General features: G+C 40.2%; 3 protein-coding genes and 1 non-coding gene across 4 annotated transcripts; 2 read left to right on the forward strand and 2 right to left on the reverse strand.

The window, feature by feature from the left end:
- Nucleotides 1-1,426: 1,426 nt before the first annotated feature.
- sloth1 (sloth 1) lies at nt 1,427-1,959 on the forward strand. The gene has a single exon (XM_028310065.1). The coding sequence runs from the start codon at nt 1,504-1,506 to the stop codon at nt 1,729-1,731; it is 228 nt and encodes a 75-aa protein (XP_028165866.1). The 5' UTR covers nt 1,427-1,503; the 3' UTR covers nt 1,732-1,959.
- On the forward strand, nt 1,465-2,007 carry sloth2 (ubiquinol-cytochrome c reductase complex assembly factor 6 sloth 2). The gene has a single exon (XM_028310066.1). The coding sequence runs from the start codon at nt 1,733-1,735 to the stop codon at nt 1,937-1,939; it is 207 nt and encodes a 68-aa protein (XP_028165867.1). The 5' UTR covers nt 1,465-1,732; the 3' UTR covers nt 1,940-2,007.
- Nucleotides 2,008-2,435: 428 nt separating this feature from the next.
- Nucleotides 2,436-13,141, reverse strand: LOC114356733 (atrial natriuretic peptide-converting enzyme). The gene is made up of 11 exons (XM_028310071.1): nt 12,956-13,141; nt 11,511-11,712; nt 8,618-8,771; nt 8,119-8,376; nt 7,636-7,819; nt 6,282-6,491; nt 5,341-5,536; nt 4,617-4,774; nt 4,302-4,480; nt 3,447-3,809; nt 2,436-3,358 (listed from the first exon to the last, which is right to left on the reverse strand). Exons 1-11 carry the CDS (start codon nt 13,080-13,082, stop codon nt 3,173-3,175), a joined length of 2,217 nt encoding a protein of 738 aa, XP_028165872.1. The 5' UTR covers nt 13,083-13,141; the 3' UTR covers nt 2,436-3,172.
- TRNAM-CAU (transfer RNA methionine (anticodon CAU)) lies at nt 5,142-5,213 on the reverse strand. Its single transcript has one exon. It is a non-coding gene; the product is annotated as a tRNA-Met (tRNA).
- Nucleotides 13,142-13,444: the final 303 nt, after the last annotated feature.

The following is a 13,444-nucleotide window of genomic DNA, read 5'->3' on the forward strand; positions in this document are numbered from 1 at the left end:
AACTTTTCAATGATTCTGAATACAAATCTAAAAAATAGTTAGTACATTTTCTAAGCTCTACAATTTCAAGAACAGCACTGTCTTTATCCACGTTTCTTTTATTAGCACATCTGTGGAAAATAGCAACTAAAACATCCTTTTTCTGATTAATGAGGCAAAAGTTATAAAACAATTTTTGTTCATAGCTAAATGATGTTTTAAGTCCATGTTTGAAATATCTATAAAATAACTGCTGTGTCCAGCTGTTAAGTTTCTCTACTTCCAACCATTCAGACGGTTCCAAGCCAAATAGCAGGCCTATTGTAGGACCCCTTATGAAACAAGTTGTTTGTCCAGATCTATCACTGATTTTCAATGTAGCAATTGATGATATAGTACCATTGTTATTTTTGTTGATTTTAACTGATTCCAGATAATATTCAGTAAGTAATCCCCATCCTTCGTTGTGTAGTTTCAGTTTTCTTGTTTCGGTTAACTTTGTGGGTTTATTGGCCTCGAAAAAATTTTTTTCATACGTTCTTTTCGAGAAATGATTGTTCATTACTTCATTTCGATTTCTACACTATACTAATTATACTTAAATAATTCTAATTATGTTGAGGGCGAAGCAAGGGCCGTTTGACTTTGACACATGTTGTTTGACAAATGTGACAAATGACATGCGAGTGTGGCCCCCCTAGACAAAACGCACTTTTTGATCGAATCGAAAATCGAATCCGTCAAAACTCCATACAAAAAAGGGGCTTTTCGACCACTTTTCGACTGGTTTGCGATTATTTGCACTTTGTCTAGACCCACAGAGGGGAATGTTCCGAAATACACACTGTGAGCACTGCTCAGTATTTTGTTTTTTTTATCACTTGATCAAAGTACTGAGAACACCTACCTCGAAAGCGCCAGTTCAATACGATTGGTCAAAACAGCTGACGTACGCTGTTGAATGACCAATCGTATCGCAGAATCGAGAAGCGTGTCTGGATTGTTGACGTTAAAAATTACCGTAATCGGGGCTCTGAGCCCCGATTACGGTAACTTTTAACGTCTACAATCCAGACGCGTTTCTGATGCGTTTCTGATTCTGCAATACGATTGGTCAAAACAGCTGACGTGCGCTGTTGAACGACCAATCGTATCGCAGAATCGAGAAGCGTGTCTGGATTGTTGACGTTAAAAATTACCGTAATCGGGGCTCTGGGCTCTGTAGTGCTTACAGTATAAAAATGGTAATGATTTACGCTTTCTTTTTTTCCCAGCAGTGCACTGATGCATGATGGATCGAACATAATTTCACCAGTGACTAGTGAGAGCAATGAAACACTTCGCTGTATTTCGGAACATACTTCTGTCATCTGTGTTTTGACATTGACAGTTATTGGTGGTGATTCTAATTTGAGGTTTGAGGCTCTTTTATGCTCTTTGGTTTGAGGTTATTTCACAATTTTGTTCACAACATAAGCACTGCAGAACACAATTCAATAAGTTTTATTTATATTGACGAATGCAATGAGAATTGGCTGGATTCAAAAACTAGTCAACAAATGGCCAGGCAAGAAAACATTTGGAATGTATAGGTTTCTGCCTATGTTTTTCGTACTCGGCGCAGCTTTGGAGTTTTCTATGATTAACTGGAAAGTTGGTGAGGTCAACTTTTATAACACATTCAAGAGGCGCAGAGCTCACGACATTGTTGAAGATAAAATAAGGAAGTATTCTGCTGGACATACTGCTTAACATGCCTGCCGGAGTGACTTGGGGCCAGTACCTCACGTTTTCGTTTGCCGCGATGTTCTCCATGTTAGCTGGATCTCAATTGGTACATCAACATTACAAACCACTGCAAAACCTAAACGATTACATCAATAATGAACTCAAAAACTTCCCTGATCACATTCAAGCCAAGATTAGAAAGGAACTGCAGGAAGAAGGTGTTCTCAAGTAATTTAATATTTATTTATTTATTTGTAAGATGTTATCAGAAGTGTAAATAGTTTAGTACTTTTTCTTAGATTCAAATTTCAAATCAATAAAATGGTTGAATTTTATCAATACTTGGTTTTATTAACTTCAATACCTACATTAGTAGTTGGATGGACCACAATAAGTAGATATGAGCTTCTATTATTATTCCATCAAGATAGTTTTGGTTAAATCTTATATTAGTCTGATAAAGTTAACATGGTAGGAAGGGAACATTTTACAAAATTAAAGCAAAAAAGTACAAATAATTTAACACAAAAGTGTTAATATGTACCTTTCTTGAATATTTTTAGAAGTATAGCTAAAACTGGGCATCAAGGTGTAACTCACTAGCTCACTACTCTAGGATCAGTTTGGTAAGCTTGGCATTGCAAGCTCAATAAAAATCCACATCATTTAGGTACAAACATTTATCTGGCAATTAATTTTGGTAAATTTTCTTATATTTATATTTACAAATTTCTTTTTCATAGAAATGAAAATTAACAGATACCTACCTACTTATTTAGTTTCGAACACATTTGCAACTTATTCATCTAATTAGAATCCAAGTGGATATTTTCTCCAGTGACACAATTTTGAAATAAATTATCTTATCCTACAATAAAAATCATAGTAATTTGCATAAGTTTAGTAATTAACAAGGCATAAACTTTACAGTTAAACATGTAAACATAACATCATATTAATTAAATATACAGGGTGATATTTTCAACTGTGTGTTGTTTTATAGGATTTTTTTCTAATGACTGGATTAGATGCCTTGTGAGTTCTTGTGAGGGTAATATTTTTTCATAACTCACTCTGAGACTCCAGTGTTATTTTGTTACTTACTTTACTTCACAGTTTTAGATATTGCTATCATAAACAAGAAAAAATAATTCTGTACCAATTTATTGAAGGTATACCTATTTCAATTCAAGAATAATGATTATTCTTGCCTCTGCTCTTATTGAATTTGTATAGATACCTAACATTAATTATTTTTGTCTGCAGATAAATCTCGTCACAGAGTTTATAACATTTATAAAATATTGTTGCATCATCTCAAGTGTTACCTCTCAACCTCTTCACCACCTGTTTAAGTTTGACAAACTATTTTCTTATCAATACTTGATCATACAAATTTTGTATTATTAAATTAACAATTAAGAATAACAATGCAGTCTTTACAGAAGCTTCAGTTGTTAAAAGGTCACCTTGGATAGTGGGATATAGATTGTTTGATCCAGTCAAGGTGTGAAGCAATGGAGTCATATATTCGAGGCCGGCCAAGCCCTATTTTTGAGCAGGCTATTCGCCACCCGCTTACACCAACTAGAGACCAGTGCTTCGTTTTCTCGTCAAAGCACATCATGGAACTTCCAGCGTATTCTTCTTCCTGCAAAATATGTAACGGTTATTATTAGAATAATGGATAGTAAGTAATATTGGTTGATAATTTTGCAATTAGATGCTGTTTAACTTACATCGCAATCATCACTGTCGTAAAGTCTTTCTGAACAAATTCCGTTGACAGTTGCAATGCTGACGTTCTCGCATTTGTTCATCGGACTAGTGATCACTTGCACTCTCTGGAGCTGGTCTCTATTCCGTGTCCAGCTCAGCGTGTTGCAGATGGCGTGGTCGGCGGAGGTGGTGTTCTCCGGTAGACATACGGGACGTACAAAGTCGGTCATCTCCACGGGTTTCTCAAGGCGCAGTAGGGCCAGCATGCTGCCTTCGACGGGGGAAGGGATCACTTCTGCGACGCGCCGCTCCTGCTGCCACGGTGTTGTGCTCTGTATGCGCACCGTGCCAAATCTGGCAATCCATTCCACGTTGGGTTGACCCTGATAATATAGAAAAATGTCGAATGAGGCTATAAGCATTCTAAATACGAGCAGCAAGCGAGGGTGTCTGTGAATCCTAATCTCGAACAGATAGGGATTTAAAAAGTACATTTTAGCACATTATTTTGAATAAGTATTCAATCTCATTCATCTAACCAGGTCCGTCGTTACCCTCCTAGGGGCCCTGGGCACATAAGAATCAAGGGAGGGCCTTCTCATCTGGAAAAAGATCTTTTATGAGAACAGACGGGGGCCTCCTCGATTGCGGGGCTCTGGGCACGTGCCAAACTGCCTAGTGGGAAAGAGGGGCCTGCATCTAACTGTACACTGTTTTTCGATCAGTAGGCCTAAGATACGCGCCGTGATAACTTTTATCGACGTCAAAATGTATGGGAAAAATTGATAAAATAGCGTGATAACCGCTTATCGCAGCGCGCATCTTAAGCCTACAGATCAACCTAGGGAGATCGAATTAGATTTCAAGAGAACAACCTGGAAGCAGGAGCCAGTAGTTAGCAGCCATGACGCGTGCACGAGCGCGGCGTCGCAGGCGTGCACGTTAGCGCGCAGCAGCGCCGCGTGCCAGGGCCAGTCGCCGGGCTGTGCGGAACGAGGCAGGCCTTCCACGCCACTACGCGCGCGCGCCACTCGAGCGCTTGGGATGCCACATTCTGTAAAGTAGGTATTTTGACGCACTAGGTACTTTTAGACGTAGTGTCGTGACATTGCCATTAAACTAGTCCTAGACCAGTTTCACTGATGTAAATCAATGTAAAACTAGAAGAAGAAGAGCATAGTTTTCCTCACCCAACTGATCGCAGATAACTTTGATGACTTTGCGCTGCGGACATTCGCTCTTCAGAAACGATATTTCTGGCGCGAAGGGATCTACCACTTCTACGTATTCTGGATGCTCACTCTTCAATTCTTCGGCATCAGATACCACCTCCACATTCAATGCAGCGCTAAAATTAAAAATATTAATCAACATTAATCGTCAATGAACAATGTGTCGAACAAAAGACATAAACGAGTTAGACGTTTGCTACGAAAATGTTAAGATTTTAATTAACTTGTCTAGTTTTTTTATCTTAACGAGGTAGCTCTTGGTCTGTATCTCACCTAATGGTCTGTGATGATCAGGCCGAAGGTGGAATTCAGCTTCATCCGGAATCCTCAACCACGGAGGAACTGGCTATCTTACCTCTAACGGTCGGAACACAACAATGCTTTTAACATTGTTGTTATGGCGGCAGGCTTAGGTAAGATGGTGGTAGCTCGCCAGGCGGACTGAGAACAAGCCCTACCACCAACCAAGACGACAGAAAAATCTGCCCCCACTGGGAATCGAACCCGGGACCTCTGCGTATGAAGCAGGTGGTCTTACCACTAGACCATAAAGGCGGTTAATAGTTAATAATGTAATGTAAGTTTAATTAAATTAATTCCTTTTGAGTAGGTATTGTCCCAAGTCACCTATAATTATGTACCCTCTTATTAATTTTTGTGATTAAAGGGGTTAGATGCTTACCTAAAACTCATAGCCCTGCAGAGAGAAGTGGCGACGCTCTTGAGAGCGCGCTTGTCGGCTTCGTAGGGCGCGGCGCATATCTTGCCGTCGCGGCCGCGTTCCGACCACACCGCGTAACCGCCGCGTCCTCGCACCGCGCCCAGAGTCGCCTCGCCGCGCTCGCGCCGCCATGCTGCTAGCGATCGCGTGATCCATACTGTGGATAGAGATTTAGTAGTTTCTAGGTAAGCACTGAAGACCAAGCCTTGAAAAAAAGGGCGAGGAGAGATTAGACTACTAGTTTTCTGTGGTAATGACCTCACCTCTTCCTCTCCTGAAGAGCCATAATCTACAGTTTCTTTTCTCTGCGAAAATTAACTTGCTCTAATTTCTCGATCTGCTATCTGATCAGGATATTAGGGTACAGGAATTGCGATTACAGTACGCACGAAGCCAGATTGTCGCATCGGCAGTGTGTTGCTGACAGTTACACCAGGCCTGTTCATCTCCGCGAGTTTACATCGAAAACAAAACACTTCTATACTTCTATTCTTGTGTATGATACACAAGAATACGCGTGCGTGAGTCAATGTTCGCTCGTATGTGAGGCCTTGTCGAATAGTATCCTGTAGGTGGGCCATCGTGCGTGTTTTGTTTTCGATGTAAACTCGCCGAGATGAACAGGGTAGTACTTATTATTATTCTGTGGTTACACGCGCAAACTGCGCATCAAGATCATTTTCATTTCCAACTCTTGTTTCACTGCTTGGATTTTTATTGGCGGTTAAGCTGTAGATCCCGGCTACATCTGGAGTTGCAGCGGTGGGAATAGTACCATAACTCTCGTTTTCACTGCTAAAAGTTCTGGTGTATCCCTAGATCAACAGCTAGAATGCCAGCTACAATTAAACGGTTATTACCATAGTGTGGTTATAAGGCAAAAATAACGTGTGGTCACTCACAGCAGCCGACTTCATCGCTGCCATCAGGGCAGTCTGGTGTTCCATCGCAGTGCAAGTGCGAGGGCAGGCAGTGCGGGTGCAGTGCGCAGCGCAGCCCGCCGCCGGCGCCGCAGTGCGCACAGCCGCGTTCGTCCGCTGCGTCCGCGCAGTCCGGGATGCCGTCGCACGCGCGCCGGGATAGCGCCAGCCGGTTCAGACCTCCCAGGCAATCTGAGAAACGTACGTAAAAGCGTAGTTATTATTCTGTGGTAAAAGTACCTTTTACACAGTTGTTTCAGTGATAGTCTCGATTTAGTTCACATAAAAACAAAAAAAGTCGAGAGACGATGTTATTTAAAACTCTAAATTCTACTACTGGGTAACAATCAACTTACTCTACACAAAATTGGACTGAATAGCCCACTGAGTAGACTGAGTAGTCTATTCAAACTAAGTAAGTAAGTAATGTTCTTCTTGACGAATTCAATTAGGCGATTACACGTCATGTCTTAAATAAGTTATTTGTGTAAGAGACTCTCGTTTTAATTATCTTATTACGAAAGAGCTAAAGTGCAAAGCAGTGTCATAAATACGTAACAAAAAACATAATTTAGGGTAAACTCCACTTTTACTTTTCAAGACACATTGTTACATTTCTTTGGAATTTATATCTACTAAACCAACTTATTTCATAAATTCTTCACGAAAAATTTCAGGCACGCATAATTTAGTCAAGCCGTTCAAGGCCTTTCCACGCTTCTTTACTTTAATCGGTTCTGTGACTTACGATGGATTCGTTAAGCTTAGTAAATGGAAACAATATAAAAACCTACGTAGTTAGGTACAATACATTCTTACATTTCAAAGCGTGCTATTTTGTGCTGCTTTAGTAAAATCAATCACACTTACAACTAAATAGACACTGACTTTTGTTATCTCTAAAAATAAGTTACTGCGTCAACACCGTAAAATTTGTATTTGTTGTGGATATGGTTAGTTATCAGGTTTACCCTTTACCATACTTAAAACATCAGCGCTAGATACATGTAGAACTGTTAGGCCCAGAACAGACGGTGAAACGCAACTGCAAGGAAACTGCAACTTTCTGATGATTAGGTATGATGAATGAAACTGAAACTGAAAGTTTCAAACTAGTCGCGTCATGTGTGGTCTCTCAACGGACACTATAATTAGATGCAACGCAAACAAAAGTAACTAGCAGTTGCAGTTTCATTGCAGTTGCGTTTCACCGTCTGTTCTGGGCCCTAGATATATTGAGGTATCTCTGTTTGTTGTAACACTTAGCACAACATTTCTTTCAAAACAGATTCTATTGATCTGATATCACGATGATAGACCGAAGTATTGTAGTTACCTGGTTCTGGCATACAAGACCCGGGCCCGAAGTAGTCGGGAAAGTGCGAGCAATCGAAATAGGCCCGCAACCGCTCGGGGAGTCGCGCGCCGCAGCCCGCGTGGAAAGCGCGGCAGTACGAGCGACAGGGTCTCACCAGCCGGCCTAGGTCGCAGCGAGGCTGCAGCATTTGGCATACGAAGTCCTGGAGATAGATAGGTAGAAGGTAAACAATCAATAGGCTATTTTATCATTTGGTAACGAATTCTAATGAGATAATGTTATGCCTTTGATCTTGGTACATATGGATATAGGGTTTCGAACAAAATGAACTCTCTACATTTCCTCCATAAAGGAATTGCGGAAATCCAGCTGGTAGGATTTTTACCTCTTCCTTTCCTACAATTCCATGGGTATCTTATGTTCAGCATATTATTTATGGTTCAGTTTTAAGTATAAAAACATAAATGTTTTTAGTTTCTGTAAAATAAACTGAAACTTTACCTGAGCAAGATGAGAACATTCAGCATCGAAAAGCTCCCTGAACGCGACGAGGTCCCTCAAAATGGCGTCTTTGGACGTGTGTCCCACGAGGTTGGGGTAAGTGGTCGTATTGTATGGCAAGTGGGAACATATCGACAGCGTCTTCGGGTAGCACTTGCTGATTTCTTCCACCTCAGTCGTCATGGCTTCTGTCGTCGGTTCATCATCGAGCGTTGTCTCGGTGTTTTCCAATTCAAGGGAAGATATTACAGAATTTTCCTGAGGAATGAAGATGATGTCGGCGTTATTTTTCCCAGCAGGTACTTAATGTGAAATAGGATGTAAAGCTACTGAAAGAGAGATAATGTGACGATAATTAGGTACTTGAATAGATACGATCAACAGTTGCCGATTTTCGCTGATTATGTTCTATAGGTCGCTCTACCTTCCATATCTAATAGATTCTATATGCCTTGCGCTTGCTAATTTGTTCTATTAGACACAATTAATAATGGCCAACCTCAATATGCAGCGTCTCCGGCAGCGAGACGAGCTGCAGGTGCGTGGGCGCCGCCAGCTCGCGCGACAGCACCGCGGCCACCTCGCCCGTCGTCACCGCCGTGAAGATCGGCTCGAACGATACCTCGAAGTGGACCCGTTCGCCTTCTTCCACGCTAAAAACAGTATGTATGACATTTTATTTATAAAAAAATTCGCCGTGTGCGCCAACTGCTTAATGAAATCCTTGTACCTACTTATCGGAAAATCTAGAAAATCTTGTGAAATGCAAACAGTCCACTTATCAAATATTTAGTTGTTTTGAATCTTTCAATCAAAGTTTCTAGGTATGTAAGTATACCTACTCACTAAGCTCCATCGATTACCGGCATGTATAAAAAGTTGCGGCTTTTTGCAGCTATCTATGATATTATGTATTGTAAGTTAATAATGATAATATTGTTAAATCTATCCATTTAAATTAATATCACTTTGTATCGTAATTGACAACCGCAAAAACCAAGGCTCCTACGCAACTATACAGATTCCAAAGCTAGATAAAACATTTGATTGACGTTTAATGAACGATTAATGCCCCATTGATTGTTAAATTAAAACTCGGCCCACATCCTATAGGCCTCGCGAAAGCGTGATCTTTTGTTTTTGGCGTTTAAATTAGTTAAGTATGACAAATTGACAATGTACCTAATGGGAGATGCTAGCAGATCATAGTAAGTACTGCTCATGCGGCAGATGCTATTCTTGGGCTACTTCTTGCCGATCAACTTTTGAAGCATTTTTGGAAAGGTTGTCTTAAAAGCGAGGAAGAAAGTGTAGGTACGGGGACATCTAATACGTCTCCACACGTTACACTTGAAAAGAGATTGTAGGTATCTTAATTAAATTGGAGTACCTACTCATCGCGTCTTATTCGAAACTTGCATTTAAAAACTTGTTTGTCCCTATCCAGTAACTAAAACGGCTAATCCAAGAAATCCGTTTACTTACTTAACTACGTTAATCACTTGTGATGTTGCGAAAGCAGAATTTTTTAATTCTAGGCAATAGACCACTTTCAAGTTGGTAGGTAAGCTTGGAAACTTGCCTTTTTACTGAATGCCAACTTTTCCAAGTGCCTTAAACATACAAGGAAAAGGAACTTATATGGATATAGAGAGGAATGCCGAATGGCCTCTGGTCATAATTTGTACAACGTATTCGTACATAAACTAATTCCTTTTGAGTTCAAGTGCAGGTTTTACATCCTGTAACGTGTATATTGAATGTATCGAGTGCGTGATTGGCATTCAGTTCAGAAGAGGGCCCTGAGCATCGACTGTCGGGATCGTTTAGTACTTTATGGCAATGTGGTTCAGTGCAACAACGCACTCCGCATAGAAAGTGCAAGGATTTTAAACAAAACACGTATCGAACTTTCTATATCAGTACATTATATTCCACTGTATCACCCGTGCATATTGTATGTAGTTTTTCATGTTAGTGAACAACATTTAATGAATATAAATTAGGTATGTATAATTTCAGTCACTTTCTAATTTCTATGATTTTACGGTGCCTGAGTTTTGATAGAAGTTATATTTTGCAAGATTTGTTTTAGATCGAAATACCTGATACGGTTTAATTTATCACCTTATGTTAAAATATGCAGTAGTTAATTTGAAGTAGGTAGGTAAATAGTTTAAAGCTAGTATTCGCTACATAGCGAATGGTCAAACAAAATCAATTTCGTGATGAAGTTGTGAGTGTGACAAAGCATGAAATTGATTAGACTTCTGTTAAAGTCCTTTTATTGTTTTACACTATTAAAACGATTTGAACTTTCTCTAAGCCGCTAAACACCATGTAGTTAAATTAAAATATAGCTTTAACCCTTAATCTTTATTAACAGTAGGTATAATTTTCATAGATTTCCTTCGGCGTGTTTTACTATTCTAAGTAACTATGTAATACAATATTGCAGCTTTTCTCACAATGCGCATTCTACCCTGACTAAGAAGGTCTGGTCTGTCTATAGGTAAATGTATACCTTCCGTGAAAGTTCGCTTTCTCCATAAAGAACCGATAAGGCACTGTCGCCTTTGTTCTAGTCCCACTTAGGGCCATGAAACCTTTACCTTGATTTCATATCGCACTACTTAAACGCGTGATCTAACAATTCATTGGAAATCAAATGCTAATTCTATCATGGATGTAGATTAAGTGATCTCGTTTCGTTCGTGACCAGACACAGCAAACTCTGGTGACCATGAAAAAGCGTAACTTATGTGCCTTTGAACTTCAAATACTAAGATGAAAAAGTTTATGAGATACAAAAACTAGTTTTTGTATTGCGGAACTACTCAAGTAGTAAGTTCATAACAATATAAAACATTGTTTTAGACCAAGTACCTAGATATAGACACGCACAACAAAAATAAATTGTGGCTCGCGATCAATTTTATGCTAAAACAAGCATCGTAACAAACAATTTAGAGATTCGAAATAAGAGCAGTTTTACGTAAGTCTCAATGAGGTAACTAGCCGTACCAACGGCCATTCTTGAATTTAACTTTTAAACCGTCTCAAATGTGCTTAAAATATGAAATGTTTAGAATACCTACAACTAAATTACAGTTTGAAATGTAGGTTATACTATTTCGTTGGGTTACGACAGTAAAGTAACACAACAAATTGTTTAAAATGTCTGCTGTAATTTTTTGTGCTTATGCGGATTGTATGAGTTAAGGCAACTTGTTTGTCACGTACAATATGTGATGGTTTCCGTGATTTAAGAGATGTCTCTTAGATCAGCTATTCATCAATTTCACACGCGTGGACGTTTTTGCTTCGTTCGCGTACGTTATCATTTGTTGTGGCTTTGAAGATAATTGAAATGAAGATTGTCATTGACTCACTTATCTAATGCGAGGATCTCGGCGGACACAAAACACGAGCGAAGCTCGGAGTCCTGATATAAATCGACGAGCGCCCTCTGCAGGCGCGCCTCCCTCGTGTCGTTGTGCAGGTCCCTGCCCTCGGGGCGCTCCCCCCACGAGCCCACCACGAACGAGCCCCGGAATGTCTGCCGGTTTAGCGGGTCACCGAACAGGTACATGTCTGGAAGAAAAACAATTTGTCAAGCTTGATGTAACACGTATTTTAAGGAAATACGAGATGTCATGAAAAGATGTTAATCTATGTTGCATTATTGAAGTTGAACTTTTTAGGTCGATAAGTACCTACTTAGTTAAACCACAGGTTAAACTTAAAGTCACTACTATTAAGTTGCAATATTTATCTTTAACAATAATATTGAACATGCATTTACTAACTTGTATGGAAAAAAAGTTAATAAGTTTACAACTTTTTTTAATCATTATTGAACTAGAGAGTGTTTGTTGTCCTCCATTTTTCAGTCGCGTTGATTGATACTAATTACCTATTTTGTTGTTACCAAATGTTTAAGCTATTTAATAATAAGATCATAATAGAAACGATACGATCTAAAATTACAAACTAAGTAAGTAGTGGTATTTATCAGCGCACTTGTCGCTCGGATCGCGCAAGGCCGCTGCCGTCACCCGCAGGCCTTACCGACTCTACAGTCCTATCTCCGCGAAACTGAGTTGTTATTCGATTCTATCCGTCTCACTCGCCTAGGAATGCTGGCATTATAGGTGAGAGAGATGCATAGCGGTGTATATTGAAGTCGGTTTTCAGAGTAAGCTCCCTGGCCTGACCACTTCGCCTGCCCACGTCCTCTCGCCGTGTGTGCAGACTCTATTGACCCCTCTCACCTGTCTGCCTCGGTGTTTACCAACAAAGGTATGCGTTGGCAGTACTGCATTTGATGAGCTTGTGCACTTTATCAATTCATTATGGAAGGACAAAATACTCGTAGTAGTTCAAAATATAGAAAGCATTATCTTGTATCCCTAAAACTTAAATAACCTTTCAATTTACAATACAATTTTTCTTGAGATATCAAAAGGAAAACGCCGTATCATATTTTATTACTTACTTAAGTTCTTGTAAATACCTACGCAGTTATATATTCCACCGTATCAAATTCGCGCTTCGCTATGCTTGTCAGTAGAATAGAAAATCAATAGTCTCGGTCAGCAGCCCGGTTTTAAAATTAATTAATGTCTGATTTAGTATTAATTATTACGAGCGGAGCCACGAGACGAAAGACGTAGTGTGGGCAGGGCTCCCACTAGGTGGACCGACGATCTGGTGAAGGTTGCGGGAGGTGCCTGGATGCGAGTGGCGCAGGACCGATTTTTGTGGAAAACCTTGGGGGAGGCCTTTGTCCAGCAGTGGACGTCTTTCGGCTGAAACGAACGAACGGTACACATACGTCCTAAGTAGACCGCGACGGCTGCCAGCAAGAGTAGCACCAGCAGCGACGCCAGCGCGGCGCAGCATCCGCGGCAGGGCCGACTGAGCTTGCGCCTCGTGAACCGTATGTCGCTGCTCACCGACATCGTCGACTCCGGCGGCCGGTGGCGCGCACATCGCCTCCCGCTGTGCGACCATCCGTATCCGAGCTAAAAGAAAACGGGATCATTACTCATCACTTTCAAGAACAACATGAAACAAGAAAAAAAATCTCTCACGTTTTTGCTGCTTCGTCTGAGCTGTGAATTTGTGAAACTGTCCATAAAAATGCACAATAACTCAATAAACAGGTGAGAGCTACAGCTGATATGGGGTCTTTTTAGTTGAATTATCTGTACTGTTGATCTATTAAATTACGATGCCGATATTAGGAGTTTTCGAACAAAATGATTGCATAGGAAAAATTAGTTATCTACCTATACCTATATTTCGTTGTGGTCAAAGAAAT

This window comes from Ostrinia furnacalis, unplaced genomic scaffold (genome assembly GCF_004193835.3).
Source record: "Ostrinia furnacalis isolate ACB-3 unplaced genomic scaffold, ASM419383v2 OfSCF2877, whole genome shotgun sequence".
NCBI lineage: Eukaryota > Metazoa > Arthropoda > Insecta > Lepidoptera > Crambidae > Ostrinia > Ostrinia furnacalis.